The following is a 17,869-nucleotide window of genomic DNA, read 5'->3' as shown; positions in this document are numbered from 1 at the left end:
TCAGATCACAAGAGGGTACACTATAAAGGAAGTGCAAGAGAGTCAGGCAGAGCAAACCAAACCAAGTGAACCAAAATACAGTAGGAGAGACAGAACGAGAGCGAGACAATTTGCGCCCCCATTATGGAAAAGAAAGTAGCGAAAACCCGGTGCAGTAACATTAAAACACCTGCGGCTTACAGCCGGGTGCAGCTTATATGTGTGACAAACTCGAGTATTCCCCAAATTTAGCTAGTGCGGCTTATAGTCCAGAAATTACTGTACTCAATTTTGGGCAAAAACGTCCCTCTACTTCATCAGAAGTTTCAAATGGCTTAATTTATTGTGCAGTGAAACACAAACCGACTTAATTTGACTTTTAAGATTACATTCCAGATGAGCTAAGCAATGACATATTTCTCCTCTAGATTGTTTTCCCCTACTGCATGCTACTCCAACTTGCTATTCTTCCAACTTTCTCCTGCCTATGCATCCACTGCAGCAGCAGCAGCAGAGGTCCCATCAAGAAGCAGGGAAACGAATCCTGTCGTGGAGTGGCAGGCCTATCTGGATGGAGAAGATGGTGCTAGGTCGGGTTAAGGTGCCTCACACCTTTGCCATTCATTCCTACACTCGGCCCACTATCTGCCAGTATTGCAAGCGTCTGCTCAAGGGAATCTTTCGTCAGGGAATGCAGTGTAAAGGCAAGCCAGCATATGAGCAAAATATATTCTTACACTTCTCTGCCATTAAAAATGTGCATGTTTTTCTGATGCCTTCTACCAGATTGTAGATTCAACTGCCATAAACGGTGCGCTTCAAAGGTACCAAGAGACTGTTTGGGTGAGGTGGATTTCAATGGAGGTAAGATCTACAGTATATCAAATCAATCAATTTGATTTGAGCAATTTCACAGTAACATCTCTAATATATGTAACTTGGCTTACATATGTAGAGCCAGCAAGCCCCGGCCCGGAGTCAGACCCCTCTCTGGATACAATGGAAGTGGACAGCAGTGACATGGAAGGCAGCAGAGGGCTGGATGACCCTGAGGAACTCTCCACTCCAGAGGAGAGGATGTTCGACATGGATTCTCCTTTCTTGGACAGAGAGAAAGATGAGGAGCCCATTAAGACTATTAGGTGTGGGGATGTTATTATGGTTCAATATTATTTTATAGGGATGTTCCATACCGCTTTGTCTCAGACCGATACCAGTACTCAACTCTTGAGTAGTCACTGATAACAATACCAAGTACCAATACTACTAGTACTTTTAATACACAAAATCACCCCCCCCCCCCCGCCCCTTCCCTACAAAAAACAAACAAAAACAATGACAGGTACTTTTAAAGAAAGACCTATATGTCCCAATATAGCAGTTTTCCTTAAAGGGATACTTGACTCAGTGAGCCATTTTTAGCCGTAAAAAGTTAATATTTTGTTAATATTATCTCTACAATAAAGTAAAATGTTATGTGCTTGAATTTAGCCCCTCCACGAGTACCAACATCCCACTGATGCGGGTGGTCCAGTCCATCAAACACACCAAGAGGCGGAGTTCCACTTTGGTGAAGGAGGGCTGGATGGTTCATTATACCAGCAGAGACAACCTGGTAAGACTGTCAACCCCAAAACCCATTAGAAGATGTCTTGCATGCATCAGTACTGAAAGTGTTTTCCTTCAAGAAATAATGTCAAGTATGAGTGTTAAGTAACATTTTTTCCCCCGTTTTTTCTTGTGTGCTCATTTGGGTTTTGCTTTCTTTGGGACAGAGGAAGAGACATTACTGGCGGCTGGACAGCAAAAGTCTGAGTCTCTTTCAGAACGACACAGGAGCCAAGTTCTATAAAGTAAGCAAGAACTATCATGCTGGAAAAATATTTATTTTCTTCCACATTAATCAAATACAGTGCAGAGTTTTCATGATTATTACACTCACCTTGGGTTGTATTCTTTAGAATTGTACATGTTTTAATCTAAAATTTTGCTTTGCTAGACTTTCATTGTTCTGTTTTCGTTTTTGCAACATTAAATTAATTTCTTAGAAACGAAAAAAACGAACACCAAAATAAAATGTTTGTTTGTGCACACTGACAAATCTAATTAACAATCAATGGTCAACACGTGGAAGTATTTTGTAGTGTAGTTTGCCTTAGAAAATCTTGATTCTCAAAAGACACTCAAGGCTTCTAAATCTTTTGGAGTGAAATTATCTATGTTGAGCACTGAAACTCAAATATTGTATTATAATCTCAGGCAGGTTTTTGCAAGTGGATGTGTTGAGCTCATTAGGTCCCTGTTATATTATACCTTCATAGCATTTAGTTTTACTACAACTTGCAGTCATGAACAAACTGCCATCAAATAGTCTGTATGCGTATAATTTTTTTTGTGCCATTCTACCATTAATATTACTCGGTGCAATGACAATGCAAGTGACTGCAATGATATCAAAAGTCAAATGATAATTGAAGCTTTCAATCAAGCTAGATTTTTTTTTTCTGAAGCGTAAAAGCAATTGCAGGGCACTTCCTGCGCCACGCTTGCTCATTACAGCACCACAAGAGCTTAATAACACCGTAATTACCCACTGAGGAACTCATTGAGGGAGCTGCAAGATAAACACTTCCACATGTGTGTTGATGGTTGTCTGTCGGGTGTCTGGGATGTTTTTATTTTATTGTACATGTCACACTGTATGTTTTAAGACAATTCCTTGTGGTGTGGTGGGAGTTTTGATGCAGAGGGATGCTGTGTAGAAAGTTTCTGTCATTGTCAAACAGGTGTTTTTGAATGAAGATAGAGCTTAAACTGCTGTCTCTTGCTGTCCAGCATGCTTGAAAAGACCTCCGATGCACAGAGGTGTGTTAACTTACAGCTTCATGCAGTGCTTAGTTATCAACAGGGCACACAACTTTTCAGAAGAGGATTCTGGCGGCTTAAAAGTTCCCTAAATTTGTTCTTTTCACTAAGTATAAGGTATTATACACGGTGGGATATGCTAACAGACCATACCATTTGGTCCCTAAAATCAAATGAGGTCTGTTACATAAGTTTACTATTTTTCAATTAATTTTAACTGTCAGATGTATTTTTGTATCCCACCAGGGGACACTATTAATTCAGTTATTCATCCGCAACCACCGATATCCTGTGTGTAGAACACACACACGTTACTTTTTTTATTTGGATCTTGTTATAATGGTGCATATTTGTAACAGTATGTGAAAACACAGCATGGGTTAAGCTTTTTCTTATTATGATGCTGTTTTTTTCCCCCATGTAGATTTGACGGGGCTCTAGTGCAGTGTTTCCCAAACTTAATTAAGGCAGTGCACATGTTTTACATGACAAATGTCTCACAACATACAACACAGGAATTGTAACAAAATATATATTTTTAAAAAACAGTAAGAATTGATTAAAAACAAGTGTCTTGTATTAATGGCAACAAGTGGGCAGTGGCACATAAGATGATTGTATCTTCTTCCATCTAGTGGAAGATCATATATTCTTCTGCCTGCCACTATAGGTTACTAGCAGAGATAGATCAGCATACCGTACATGCATTATTCTTGGTAAATAAATAATAATCTTTAGTAAAACAATTGCCAATAAGTAAACATAAATAATATCCTACGGCAGAATTTATGAAAAAAAAATGCAGGCTTTAAATGTCCGTGAAGAGGAAATGTAAAAAGTATTTTTTATCAGATCTTTCCTCCTCATATACAAGGCTATTAAACTTCGTAATCAAACACACCCTTTAAAAAATAAAAATAATAATAAAAAAAACTCAGCACTTTTAGTAGTTGAACGAGTAGTAGTTAACCATTACCCCCCCCCCCCCCCCCCGAAAAAAAAGATAAAATAATAAAGTGACATATGGCTGTGCGTTCTGTAAACAATGTGTATGTCTTCTGTCAACAATATAGACTTGTGCATTCAGCAAACATTAACAATAAAGTGCATTTTAAATCCTAAAAGCAGAAATTGTATTTAGGCACTTCCTGAGGGAGCAATGTCTAACAAAAGTTGTGTAATGTCTTGTCCCTAATTTGAATGCTGATTTTACATAAGCTACAATATACTCGATATTACATTGAGATTCTTGTATCTGCTGGCGATACCCCCTCAGATTTGAATAGAAGCCTAGATACACCAGCACACTTGTAGCAGCTCGGCTAAGCGACGTGCCTACGTAGTAACCGCCATGTTTTGGGATACACTTTGCAGTGGTGTAGAACTGCACTGCAAAATCAAAATATGAAGCAACTTTTGCAGTCATACACATAACCAAAAACCTAACTAAAACCTACACTGAATCCATCTTTCTTTAACAGAAACATGTTATTTGTGTTGTTTGCGGTTGTGGATACAGAGACTACACTAATCCATTATTTATACATCTAAAAACTTTAAAATTTAATGAATTGATAGAGTTTAACCACCTTAAAATATTGTATAAAGCCCATCATGAAATATTACCAGGTAATATACAAACCAAATTTATAAGAAGAGAAAGTGAGTACAAATTAAGAGGAACAGACATTTTTTCCAAACCTAAATATAGAACAAAACAAAAAGAAAGATGTATTTCAACGAGGTGTCGGTCTGTGGAACAATCTTTAAAAACAAAATCTCAGTCTATTTGTATTTTTTATTTTTTTTTAATAAAAGCACAATTATTGCAAACATATATAAAAAGGACATGAGGTTGAATTATCTTGAATTATTACACTGAAAGCGTCTTGACCGCTCGCTGTCATTCATTTTGTGTTTTTTGTTGATCAGAGACAGACAAAACAAGTTTTACTTCTTTCTGTCCCCTTTCATTTCTTTTACTTTACTTTGAATTTAAATATTGCTTCATATTGTCTTTTTTTTCTTTTACAAATGAATGAAATAAATGATTGATTGATTGATACATCAAAATGCATCCGCAAAATTAAAGATTTATGTGATATTATTGTCAATGTCAATTAAAACATTATGACAGGAATGCTTTTTGATATAGCTCATGTATCAGATTTCATTAGATTGCACCTAATGTTGTGGTTGCAGACCATACATTTAACATGTCTTTTCAGAGGTACATACAGATCTTAAAGTTGTATATCTTTGAGCATAGTCCTGTAATTTTGCTTGAATCTTTTATGCTGTTGCTCATCAGCATGTGGCCACTGTCCTCCCCTCTCTTTACTTTCTACTTCCTATTTGATTAGTGGCGGTCGTGTGGCGGCTCACTTGCCAGGCAGGCATGGCTACCATTTTCCCCATTTGGAAACCATAACGGCCCTTCGTTTGAAGACGAGACCCCTGTACTTGTGGTTTTCTCTTTTATGGGGTAAAGGGGCTTCTCTCTGTCTCTGCTGGATTGACTCCTGTCACAGTCAAACGCACACCCACTTCCCCACTCACTAATGCACCACCCTTCAGAACGGTAGTTGCAGCGCCTTTTCGTCTTGGTGGCTAGCGGTAGCGCCAGCGACTCGTGCTCAGATGGGGCCTCTGGCTGGCCCTGCCTTGTAATCAGGGAAGCAGAGCGCTTCAGCCCGCCACAGGCCCGCTCACGTAACCCGGCCCCGCTCACCGCAAGCACTTCATCTGATACTCTGTGGTGAGCCACGCGGAAGGGGACAGCGTGTGCCTGTGCAAGCGCAGATTGGTTGAAACCGCTCTGGGTTTTTATCATTTGACCCTCCCTCCCTCACTTTGATTTGACAGTGACTATGGAGGGGATGGGGGGGACTTTTAAAGTTTACTCCGACTGTTGTGTGTTCATAAGAAAGAGAGGTTGAGGAGAAGTTAGGATTGGGACTAACACTGAAACTACAGCAGACAACTAATGAGAACCAGTGGAGTGTGAGTTTGCATTCTTTATTTTATATCGTTTTGAAGCGGAAATGTGTCTGTTTGTGCATGTTGTTGCTTGAGCAATTTTCTCTCACAGTAAAATTCACAACATTAAGCCTTATTTATGTTTGACTTGAATGATTGCTAATGTGATGTGATTTTTGTTGAAAGAAATATCGCTGCCTACCATCTTGACAACACAGCATAATGTTTGTAGTCAAGTTACACACAGTACATATTAGTTGCCAAAGTTTCTGCTGTCTGTCTTGTAGGAAATCCCCTTGTCTGAGATTCTCCAGGTAGAGCAGTGCAGAGACTACAATAATCTGGCCCAGGGAAGCAACCCGCACTGCTTTGAGATTATCACATCCACCATGGTCTACTATGTCGGGGAGAACAATGGTAATCACTACCACAGCCCAGTTCTGGCTGCCTCAGGAGTCGGCATGGAGGTTGCTCAAGGCTGGGAGAAGGCCATCAGACAGGCCCTGATGCCAGTCACACCTCAGACGAGTGTGGCAAGTGCTGCAGGTCCGGGTAAAGATCATAGTAAGTTTAACATAAGATAAGAGAATCTTTTCATACACTGCATTTTTGTTTTGAAAATTAGGATGGCAAATTTGCTGAAAAAGACTTAATTACGTCTCTTTCACTGCTTTCAAATTTTAAGTTTTTCAAGACTTATCATTTATCAAACTTGGAACCTTCTTATCAATGCAGTACACCATTCCAAATTAAATATTGTCTTCCAACCTACTGCTCATCAAATTATCCCTCCATTATGTTCCCTTGCTTTTCCTATGTTTGTATGTCTGCACAGTGAGCTTCCAAAATCCTCAGTTATGAAACGGTGCATACTTGCACCATTCAGTCACACTTTTGAAAGCCAGTTTATTACGTAATAAATCGCTTCATCGTGATGATCTGTGACTTACTTCATGCAGCTGAGATAAGCTTGAAGAAGCTTGAGTATGTGAGCAATGTAGCTCTACTTGTCATTACTTAAGGAACCAGTGATCTCTACATCAGTTACTGATTTGTTTTCCCCCTCCAGGAGAGCTTTCCATCAGCATATCTGTGTCCAACTGCCAAATTCAGGAGAATGTGGTGAGTTTTTTTTTTTTAGTACAGTACTAACCATGTTGCACAACTTGTTTTCAAGCATGCATTCATGTGGTGTTAAAGTTTCAGAAAATTACCAAAAGCTTCCATTAAAACTGCCATCTCCTTTTTCTCAAGCTTATTCTTGAGGACTTAAATCGAGCTCTCATTTGAGCATTTAGGAAGGGTTTAAATCTGGGCATGCCGGAGATGGTGGATTTAGTGGATACCTATTTGCAAACAAATGTTTCCAATAGTTGAACAGTGCCCTTTTTTTTCTTCTTTTAACAGGATATTGCCTCAGTGTACCAAATATTCTCAGATGAAGTGTTGGGATCAGGGCAGTTTGGCATTGTGTACGGAGGTATGTGCAACTTCCAGAAAATTAATATTGCATATAGAGAATGCTTTATAATTATTTTAAAATATTTTTCGGTTAACGTAGGTAAACACAGGAAGAGTGGCAGAGATGTGGCCATAAAGGTTATTGACAAGATGAGGTTTCCTACCAAGCAAGAGAGCCAGCTGAGGAATGAAGTGGCCATATTGCAGGTGAATGGCGACCAGTACATGATTCATTATTCAACCTGTTTTAACTCATCACGATGTATCTGTGTCTGTTCTGTTTTCAGAATCTGCATCATCCCGGTATTGTCAACCTGGAATGCATGTTTGAGACACCAGAGCGTGTGTTTGTAGTGATGGAGAAGCTGCATGGCGACATGTTGGAAATGATTCTGTCTAGTGAGAAGAGCAAACTGCCTGAACGAATCACCAAGTTTTTAGTTACACAGGTTTGTGTGGCCGAATGTTTCTTTTCTGCTTTTAGATTTCAGTCTCCATTGGATGTTGCTAAATCAAATAGCAGGAGCCTCAATTGCCGGTTACAGCACATGAATACAGTTTTTTTCCCCCTCAAGTGGTTCTGCAAACACTCTTGCATTTTAGTGTTTATTGTCTGTCATGGTCTCCCTGTCTCTGTATGCTCCCTCTGTTGATGGTTTGTGTGTTCCTACTGCACACACAAGCCTCTACTCAAACTCCAGGCCTGTTGATTCTTGTGGTGACCTGATTGTGGGGAATTGTTTATGGGACTAGTCGGCGTGGCATCAGGGCCTCCTCCCTAGCTGTGGATTACTGGCTGCTGTGTGCGGTGGTTTTGTGGCCTGATTAGAAGAAGAGTGGGCTCCAAGGCCTCAGTGAACCTTGGATCCCAAACAGAAGCAGCCTCATTAACAACAGTCCCATTAGCTGTTTCAGGTCTGGCTCTGATGTGGCCGGGAGAACGTTTGTCATAGCCAGTCAGCTTGGTGGAGCCTGGCGTGCTGTGGTTTTGGTAGCAGGCCACAGACATGCATGAGGAGCCAACTCCTGAATAGAGATGTGATGATGAAATGAGATATTGGTCAAGAATAAAGTATTCTTTGGCATTATTTTGCCAATATTTTTTCATATGGCAATTTCTAGCATAATACAAATCTGATGAAAGATACCACAGAATTCTTGAAGAATCTTCAGGATAAAAAAAAAAACAGATTCAGCGTCAAACCCTAGATTCTAGGGTTTGACGCTGAATCTTTTTTTTTTTTTTTTTACTTTGTTCACAATAGATCCTGGTGGCCTTGCGACATCTGCACTTCAAAAACATCGTTCACTGTGACTTGAAGCCTGAGAATGTACTGTTGGCCTCTGCGGAACCTTTTCCTCAGGTAAACGAACAAAGGGTTTGTGAAGACACTCATTTGAACACGTGTTTGTGCAAAGACAAACTTCTCCTCCATCTTCCAGGTAAAGCTGTGTGACTTTGGATTTGCCCGCATCATTGGTGAGAAGTCTTTCCGGCGGTCGGTGGTGGGCACTCCTGCTTACCTGGCTCCTGAGGTCCTGCGTAGTAAAGGCTACAACCGCTCATTAGACATGTGGTCTGTGGGAGTTATTGTGTACGTCAGTTTGAGCGGGACGTTCCCTTTCAATGAGGACGAGGACATCAACGACCAGATTCAGAATGCTGACTTCATGTACCCCCCTACACCCTGGAAGGACATCTCGCCAGAAGGTAATGGGCAAACGCCCTTCACTGTGGCTTAGCCGTCAGGATCCTTCTCAGACACATGGGGCCTACGTGTCTGAACTTTGCTACCACCAAGTTGATATGAATCACTTTCAAATGTCCCCAACCACCTAAGCAACTACCCTCGCACACACTTAGTTTGATTGACAGGTAAAACAAATAACTCAAACAACAATGGCTCTTTAAAAGTTGTGCTCTTAATTGACATCAGCTGCGGCTTTAGTCGCATTACTATTACTTTTCTTTTACTTTTATGATTGGCTGCTGTCATGCAAATTTCCGCCACGTCTGATTAAGTAAATATACTCACATCATAATTAGGAGTGTCAAAATGTGTGTGTTAATTTAAAGTTCCTTCAACGCTACAAATTTTTTAAACGCGCTAGTAATGACTGCCCCTTACTTGGAATACCTGTGCTGGGGGAATTCCAGTCGCAACGCAGCAGACACGTCTACGTCAAAATTTATCAATAATAAATAGTAATGACTAACTATAACTAATTACTTTTTTAGAGTAACGTTCCCAACACTGCTCACAACGCTGTTTGCGGAAGCAAATACCTCTGGTCCAGCGTCCCAGTTGTATGTTTCAATTTTCTGTAAGCTTCAATTGTGAATGAGTGAATTAATGAATAGATAAACGAATAAAACGTATGGTCTGGCGTGTCAGGGTCACAGACTTTTATAAGTCCATCGTCGGGGATCATATTTTTACCATCTCCTATCTACAGAGAAGTGATGCATAAATAATATTTTGTAAAATTGAGGCGAACCTGTTCAGCGCCTCATCTCTCGGAGACCCCTTTTTTTCCCCTCCGTTCTCCCTAACGATGATATCACGTCATTGCCATTGACTATAGACGTCAAAAATTTATGTGAACTATTTCTATTAGTTAAACTTTTTTTTTCATTTAATTTCATGAAAACTTTTTATGAAAACCTAGATTTTTTTTTATTGTATAAAAGAGATCAGATAAGAGATATAAAATTATCATGCGATTAATTACGATTAAACGCCCCTTATTTTAATTTTATTTTTTTAATTAGGCCCGTCGGGCGATTAAAATGTTTAATTTTAATTATTACATGACTTTACTAGTTAACTAACAAATAATCACAAATTTTATATCTGTTCTAAATTTACAATATTTTTTTTTCTAGGTTTTCATACTCTTAAGAGTTAGCAAAAGTGGAAAAAAAATCAACTAATAGAAATAGTTTAAATTAATTTTTGACGTCCATAGCTGTCAATAGCAGTGAATGAGTTAAAGTCAAATATAAAGTCCAAACTGTTACTCGAAACAACTTTGCCGATTCGTGTACGTCTCCAGAGTGGTGCGGACCTCGCAGATCCATCAAGCTTAATGCCCCCGCCTGCGCGGAGCGCATATTGGACTTTCGTTGACGTCAAGGTCGAATATATGCGACCTGGCCGTTTAGACTGCGGTCGCATTGCAAAAATTTGGATACGTATCCGATCTCGGACCACATATGAAAGTGACCCAGGTCGGATATGAAAAAATCTGAATTGAGCTGTTCAGACTGACATAAAAAAGTCAGATAAAGGTCGCATTTGGGGAGAAAAAAATCCGATCTGGGTCGTATTTACCTGCAGTGTGAACGTAGCCTAAGAGATCAACCAGGGCCATGTTGCAAAAATCTCTTTCCCCCACAGGGTTAAACAGATTTGTGAATAATGATGAAACTTAGCTATATTCTAATGCTAATTGGTGCAAAATGAAAACGAATAGAATTATACTTTTTTTTCCCGATGAAAGAAGAGACTTATCTTTCTTTTGGTAGGCTTTGTGTTTTTATAGCAATAGAACACAATATTCTGTGGGCCTTGGAAAATCAGTCAAAATCCAGTAAAACAGCCGGGAGCAAAGGGAGTTTCTTCAGTGAAAATGGCCGGGAGCGAATGAGTTAATCATAATATATCACAATTCATCGTCATATACTGTAACCACCAAGCCCTGCTTAGTTTGTCCTTTGAAAGGTAATCTATTGGGTGGAGGGGATTGTGGCCCGAGGCTCAGTACCATAAAGGTTCATATGCATATAAATACGTAAGCCATGTTTTGTGATGCACAAACAGTCTAAACAAACTCATTCATTCACAGCCACAGATCTGATCAACAATCTCCTCCAAGTGAAGATGAGGAAGAGGTATAGTGTCGACAAGTGTCTCAGCCATCCTTGGTTGCAGGTGACTTCACTATTAGATATCAAAATGTTTTGAAATATTACCTTCCCACTCCTTTTTCTGACTAATGTTTTCCCTCCAGGACTATCAGACATGGTTGGACCTCAGGGACTTTGAAACGCGACGAGGCGAACGCTACATCACCCACGAGAGTGATGACGCACGCTGGGAGGAGTACGCGGACGAGCACAGTCTTGTTTACCCCAAACACTTCATCATGGCACCCAACCTGGATGACATAGACGAGGATCCCTAGTAGCACAGTGCGTCAAACTTTTGGAAGTGCCAGCCCACTTCAAACTGTTTACTGTGGAAACCGAGAAAGACTCGCGATGCGTGGGAAACCCCAAGTTTGTAGCATGCTGCACTGCTACAAGTCGTAAGCTGAGGACGCGCACCACTGAAAAACACAAACTGTGAGAAGAGACGAGCGTTCTGCTCTTCATCAAGCCAACACATTCCATGGATGTAAGGACAATCGTACCAAGAAAAACTTGATTGTTTCATTAGTTTTTTGTTTTTCTTCAATTGTGGTTCATTGTCAGTAATAATATTGTTCAGTTATGTGAGAGGAAGTCGATAGAGCGAGATCTAGCTTATTCCAGGAGTAAAGGGCACTTTTCACAAGGGATTTAGGGTCTGAGAATTTATCAAACATACTGTAAGTTCTCATTTCCAAACGGTTTGTGAGACTGTCCTTTGGCATGAAACTGGAACAATCACATTATGTATTTTGTACATTGTTTTAATGTATTTAGTAATTGTGGTAGGGTTTTGCACTATATTGCTTTGAACATTCCGATGGAACAGAAACTCCATTTGCTGCTACAGAAGGCATGTCTGGTGTCGGTGCACAGTGTTCAATGACGATCAGTGAAAAGTAGCTGGAGCTCAGTCATGGCTGATGTGTGCCTATTCTCAACGTAAGTGTGATCTGATCTGTCGTCTTAAAAAACAAACAAAAGTATTGTGGAGTACTATAAGCCTAATTGATTAGTACAATACATTCAGTATCACACCAATTCAGTTTTTGAGTTCAGTGTCTGAAACCAGCAAGGTTTAGCATTGTATTCATATGTACTAGTTTAAATGGAACTCTGTTAGCATCCATTTGTGGAATGTGATTATTTGTAATGCTCTGTGGCTAACTGAAGCATTACAGAGCGAAGAGGTGCCCCATAGAACAAAGCTGTTCAGGATGTTTGAATTATTTCTTTTAGTACAGTTTTAATATGTTCACATGGCAGTTTTAGTGTACAGCAGTTTTGTCGTTAATTCTGCTGTTGTGATTTGGGAGTACATTCCAATTTTCCTTCAATCTTTTTCTTGTCTTTATTGCCGCTGGATTGGCAGGTGTTTTCTACGTTTCTATGCATACCATTGGAAAATAAAGACCACACTTCTTAACTGAGAAGGAAAATTTACAAGGGTTGTCACATCTCTTTACCATGCGTCTGTCTGATCTGTCTTGACAATTAATTAATTAATTAGTGTTATTGTGTCATGCATACAAAATAGTACACCCAGCCTGCATAAGGCACCAGGACCAAAGTGCAAAAAAATAATAAAGTATTTTCCAAGCTTTAGCTTTAATGAATCTTTTTTTTAATCTGGCTAATATAACATACCAGGGTTATGTTCAATAATATCACCAAACATAAACTCCCTTAGATCATTAAGTGTAAAATAAATAAATAAATAAATGAAATTCACTGTCTACATCATGCGTATTTTTGCATGTGCATAAACGACCCAAGCTTGCAGTTTTGTTTTATTGAAAATGTATCATCATGACTGTGTGAGCGACTTGTGTTATTTTCATGTCACAGGTCTCTTAACAGATGGATGCGATTGTGGGCCATTCTCTCACCGCAAGGCAATAATGACATGGTGAAAGAGGGTGACTGCAATGTGGGGGTTTGCGGGGTCTTTGAAATCATTCATGAGAAATGCTATCATGGAACCCCTTCAAGTATCAAATGTACATCCAACTTCTTCAGTAAGAAATTACAGAGATTTAGACAGTTATGATTAATCTGCTTAACTTTTTTATTCCTCTTCTGATGGTTTCTGCGCTGAGATACTGGTTGACCACTAAATGCAACAAACGCTACTCATAGTAACCACGGAAGATAAAGTTGAAACAAATGTTCTTTTTCTCTTGGCTATCCAATACTGCCCTCCTTTATCTGCTAGCTCCAATTCTTTCAAGATGTGAACTTTGCTGGCCAAATGACCCCATTAACCCCTGTGGGGAAAACAGTTGCTCCACTTAAGACACCAAAAAAATACTACTTTGACTCAGCTTGCACATTCAAATGGAAACCCAAACTGCCCAACTAAAAATATCAGGTAATTTTCATGCAGTCAATCAAATGTAATGATACATTGGAGTCGACGGGCCTCTGGAGTGATTTGTAGTGGAGAGGTGTGAATAAAATCATGGCGGAAATAGAGTGTAATGTCTCCCCCATCTGGCTGGACATGCACTGCACTTAGGTTTAGCACGAAAGCCTCTGCAGTATTTCGTTTTTGTGTGTTTTTTTTTGTATACACGATCGTCACGAGGTTATCGCTCCCAACAACTAAAATAAAATAAACAAACGGACACAAGTAGCAATAGCATGAGTGTAATTGTGCAAATCAGGAAAAATGTCACTTTGAGACCCACCACTTCAGAGCTGCAAACTGAAAATACACCTTTTACAGGATTCATGACTACTAGCAGTCATGGGTCGTTCATGTCCAATGAAACAATACAAAATAAAAGCAAAACACAATGATAATCAATGGATAACAAATGAGCTAATAAATGCCTGCAAATAATTAAATACTTTATATAGAGAATTTCTGAAATACAGAACTACAGAAGCAGAACGCAAATATAAGAATTATACAAATAAATTGACTCGTCTTATGAGAATACTTAAAAGTAAATATTATGCAAAAATAATAGAAACAACATTAAATGTATTTGGAATATTTTAAATAATGTGAAAATTCCTGATACTGATACAGCAAACAATACAAACACCAACATAATTGAAATAAATTTAAGTTCAATGTTTCTCAGTCCTGTCAAAGAAAAATAATTGATTTAAATTGTTAATAATTGTAAAGGTAAAACATCTACTGATTGTGATCAACTTGATATGAAAACAGTGAAAAGATAGTTATGGAAATTTCTAAACCACTTACGTACATCGCCAATTTATCATTTCAAAGAGGGCAATTTCTGAATAAAATGAAAACTGCAAAAATGATTCCTATCTACAAAGCTGGGGACAAAAACAAGTTAACAAATTACCGGCCTGTCTACCTACTACCACAATTCTCCAAAATTATTGAAAAACTTTTCAATAACAGGTTAGATAAATTCCTAGAAAAACATAAAATACTTTCTGATAGTCAGTATGGATTTAGCACAAAACGGTCAACTGCACTAGCTTTAACAGAACTTACTGAAGAAATGACTGATTCCATAGATTAAAAAAAAAAACCTTACAATAGGACTTGTTTGTTGATTCGCAAAAAGCATTTGATACTATAAACCATGATGTATTGATTAGTAAATTGGAGCGTTATGGTATTAGGGATACAGCCTTGAATTGGATCAGAAGTTATTTACAAGAAAGACAACAGTTTGTGGAGTTGGGGGAATTTAAATCAAAATGTTTGGATATGATATGTGGTGTCCCTCAGGGGTTAGTGTTGGGGCCAAAACTGTTAATATTGTATATTAATGATTTGTGCAAAGTGTCTCATTTATTTGCAGATAACGCTACTATTTTAGTTTCTGGTGAGAAAATGCATCTTATTTTGGATACAAAACCTCACAATTTAAGAAAGTAAAAACATGGCTTGATAAAAACAAGTTCTCAATAAATTTAATTAGTTGTGTTTGGTAAAGTGAAAATAGGGAACTGCGCAAGATTGTTAATTGAAGGTGTAGATATAGAACGAGTAAATGAGATTAAATTCCTGGGGGTAATTGTTGATAATAAAATCTGCCGGAAACCACACATTAAATATATTGCATCCAAACTCTCTAAAAGCATCTCCATTCTGACAAAATTCAAAAATGTTCTCAACCAGAAATCATGACACATTCTGTACTGCTCTCTAGTATTACCATATTTAAATTATTGTTTAGAAGTTTGGGAAAACAATTACAAGACATCATTACAACCTCTGTTTCTGTTGCAAAAAAGAGCTATAAGAGCAATCCATGATGTAGGATATCTCCACCACACCAATACACAGTTTCTACAATCTAAAACAATTGGTGTATAAAGCTAGACATAATTTACTGCCAAGCAATATTGAAAATATGTTTTCAGAGAGACAGGGAGGTTATGGTTTGATGGGAATTCATAACTTAAAGACAAATTATTCAAGAACAACATTGAAGAGTTTCTGTACATCTGTATGTGGAGTGAAAATTTGGAACTGACTGATTTACTGATTTACAACAATGTCCAAACATAGACCAGTTCAAAAGGAAATATAAAAACAACATTTTTAAAGAAGAAGAACATTGTTTGATGTTATTATTATTATTATTGTATTATTATTAGTATTGTTGCTATTGATAAGGAAAAAATATATATGTATATGTAAAAGTATACATACACAAGGCACACTGTTCAATGTGTTCACTATTAATAATTACCATAATAACCTTTGTTTGTTATTAACAATCAAGATATATTTGCTGTATACTAGCAGTTGTTTTTTGTTTACAATACGTACCTACTATTTATTGTGTAACGTATGTTGAAAGGGGTAGGACCTGATACGTTTATGCTTCTTCCTACTCCTTTTGGAACATGTATGTGTAGCTCATGACTGGGTGAAACGCTGTGAAACTTTCTTATGTTGCTTTCGATGCTTGAATGTTGTGTTTGCTGTTTTTATTTTATTTATATTTTTTTATATTTTGTCTTTACACATATACTTTTATAATCAGTTAGTTTTTTTTTATATACATGTTCAAAATAAAATTGAAAAAAAAATAAAAAATAATAATAATCACCTTTCTCCCTTTTCTGGCATCCCTCCATGAAGAAATGACAGAAGTTGCCTGACGTCATTGAATAAAAGAGTACATTTTAATATTCACATTTGTATATATTTGCATTTTTATTGCGGTAATGGGGAAATTCAAGTTTGACTGTCACCAGCAATCAAAGCATTTCTTTGAAACTCTACACCACAGTTATTATTTTTTCCTGCCAGCAGGTGTCAGTCTTGTAAGTTATTTGCCATTGAACGTTTTACTGCATAGTAGTGGAATGGTCTTAATACTGTTAGCTCCCTGAAATATTTTCATCTTAGAGTATTGTTATTGTCATGTGTTTTTTCCCCCGTGTTTAACGTCTGATGTACTTTTTGGGCGCTCCATTGGAATGCTCTGAGATTGCATTGTACCCAATTGCACAACATATGTGACAGATTCTTAATCAGTGCCCATTTAGTGAGACTTTGCCATCATATGCACGTTAGAAATAACATCTGCTGATAGATCACAGATGGTTTGATCTGGAGGTCTTGCTGTATTTGTTGAAGGGCTTTGCCTTCATGGAAGCGTCTCGGCAGGTCTCTTGTCACCTCACGGGGAGGTCTGTGTGTCACACGTCCTCATCCGACCCCCCACCATCTTCTTTCTCCATGTCCTCCGTGTCTTCAGCGTCCCCTCGATGCTCCATGCCGGGTATCCGTGGGCTCTAGACCAAACAAGCAAACAAACAGAACAACAGAAAAGCCCATCACCCAGACAAGGTTGGTCTAGGAGAAATGAGGAGAGATCTTGTTTGCTTTCTGGGCCGGTTTCATTTCAGTATGATGGCAGAGGAGGCCTCCCAGGACGCGGCTATCCACGTTTGTGTTTGACTTGCAGGGAGATCAAGGTGGTCCTCAGTCCTGACACATCATCTCTCCACCTAATACACAACTGGCTTTTCATTCTTTTCATCCCAACGGTTTGTTGTCAGTGCTGTCATTCCATCCTGCTTTTGATAAAGACCACACACTTGCAGTGTCCTTAACACTACTGGGTTTTTTTTTAATATTATGTATTTTTAAATCTCAGTGTGAAAAAATAGCATCATGATTGGTACCTTAAGTTTGTGGAGAAATGTACACAAAACATTAGAAGATTTAAAATTTGGGGATCTTTTACACTTACGCCGTTGAGTCCATTTGCTCTAATTTGTTTTCTCAAGTTTTACTATTTGGTTGGGTTTGAACACAAACAGACCTTGTTTGCTGATCAAATGTGTCCCCAAACAAATGATTAAGCTAACTTTGATCAACTATTGAAATGCAGACTCTCCACTTTAAATGAACAGGACAAAATGTTATGTACAGCAAGTCAGCCCCAAAAAAAATGTTTAGGAAAAAAAACTAATCAAAGAGAAAGACAGGTCAACCCGAAAATGGTCTTTACAATAATATAGTTTAGACAGCACCACTAGTCTAAACACAGTGTTCTGATTCCATCCCATCTCAGGGGGCGGCCATTTTGCCACTTGCTGTCGGCTCACAGTTGCTCAGGGATTGGGACACGACCAATCACTGCTCACTAGTTTTCTGAAGCTGGGCCGTGATTGGTTGTGCATAAAACACAAATTATTTTTTTAATTTCTCATGAA

At 38.5% G+C, this 17,869-nt stretch overlaps 1 protein-coding gene across 2 annotated transcripts in view; it reads left to right on the top strand.

The window, feature by feature from the left end:
- prkd3 (protein kinase D3) overlaps positions 1-12,802 on the top strand; it is a 44,101-nt gene extending 31,299 nt beyond the window's left edge. Inside the window, exons 6-19 of one of the 2 annotated variants that reach the window (XM_077548843.1) lie at positions 485-683; positions 766-843; positions 935-1,121; positions 1,471-1,594; positions 1,755-1,832; positions 6,111-6,387; positions 6,893-6,945; positions 7,231-7,303; positions 7,385-7,491; positions 7,572-7,733; positions 8,550-8,648; positions 8,728-8,995; positions 11,134-11,219; positions 11,299-12,802. In XM_077548843.1, the coding sequence (XP_077404969.1) occupies positions 485-683; positions 766-843; positions 935-1,121; positions 1,471-1,594; positions 1,755-1,832; positions 6,111-6,387; positions 6,893-6,945; positions 7,231-7,303; positions 7,385-7,491; positions 7,572-7,733; positions 8,550-8,648; positions 8,728-8,995; positions 11,134-11,219; positions 11,299-11,472 (1,965 nt within the window). In that variant the 3' untranslated portion in view covers positions 11,473-12,802. Of the gene's footprint in view, positions 1-481; positions 684-765; positions 844-934; positions 1,122-1,470; positions 1,595-1,754; positions 1,833-6,110; positions 6,388-6,892; positions 6,946-7,230; positions 7,304-7,384; positions 7,492-7,571; positions 7,734-8,549; positions 8,649-8,727; positions 8,996-11,133; positions 11,220-11,298 lie in introns of both variants that reach the window. The other variant, XM_077548758.1, reaches the window with a different exon arrangement.
- Positions 12,803-17,869: the final 5,067 nt, after the last annotated feature.

Source organism: Vanacampus margaritifer, chromosome 1 (assembly GCF_051991255.1).
Source record: "Vanacampus margaritifer isolate UIUO_Vmar chromosome 1, RoL_Vmar_1.0, whole genome shotgun sequence".
Lineage (NCBI taxonomy): Eukaryota > Metazoa > Chordata > Actinopteri > Syngnathiformes > Syngnathidae > Vanacampus > Vanacampus margaritifer.
The sequence above is the reverse complement of the archived record's forward strand: the minus strand, read 5'-3'. Positions and strand labels throughout refer to the sequence as shown.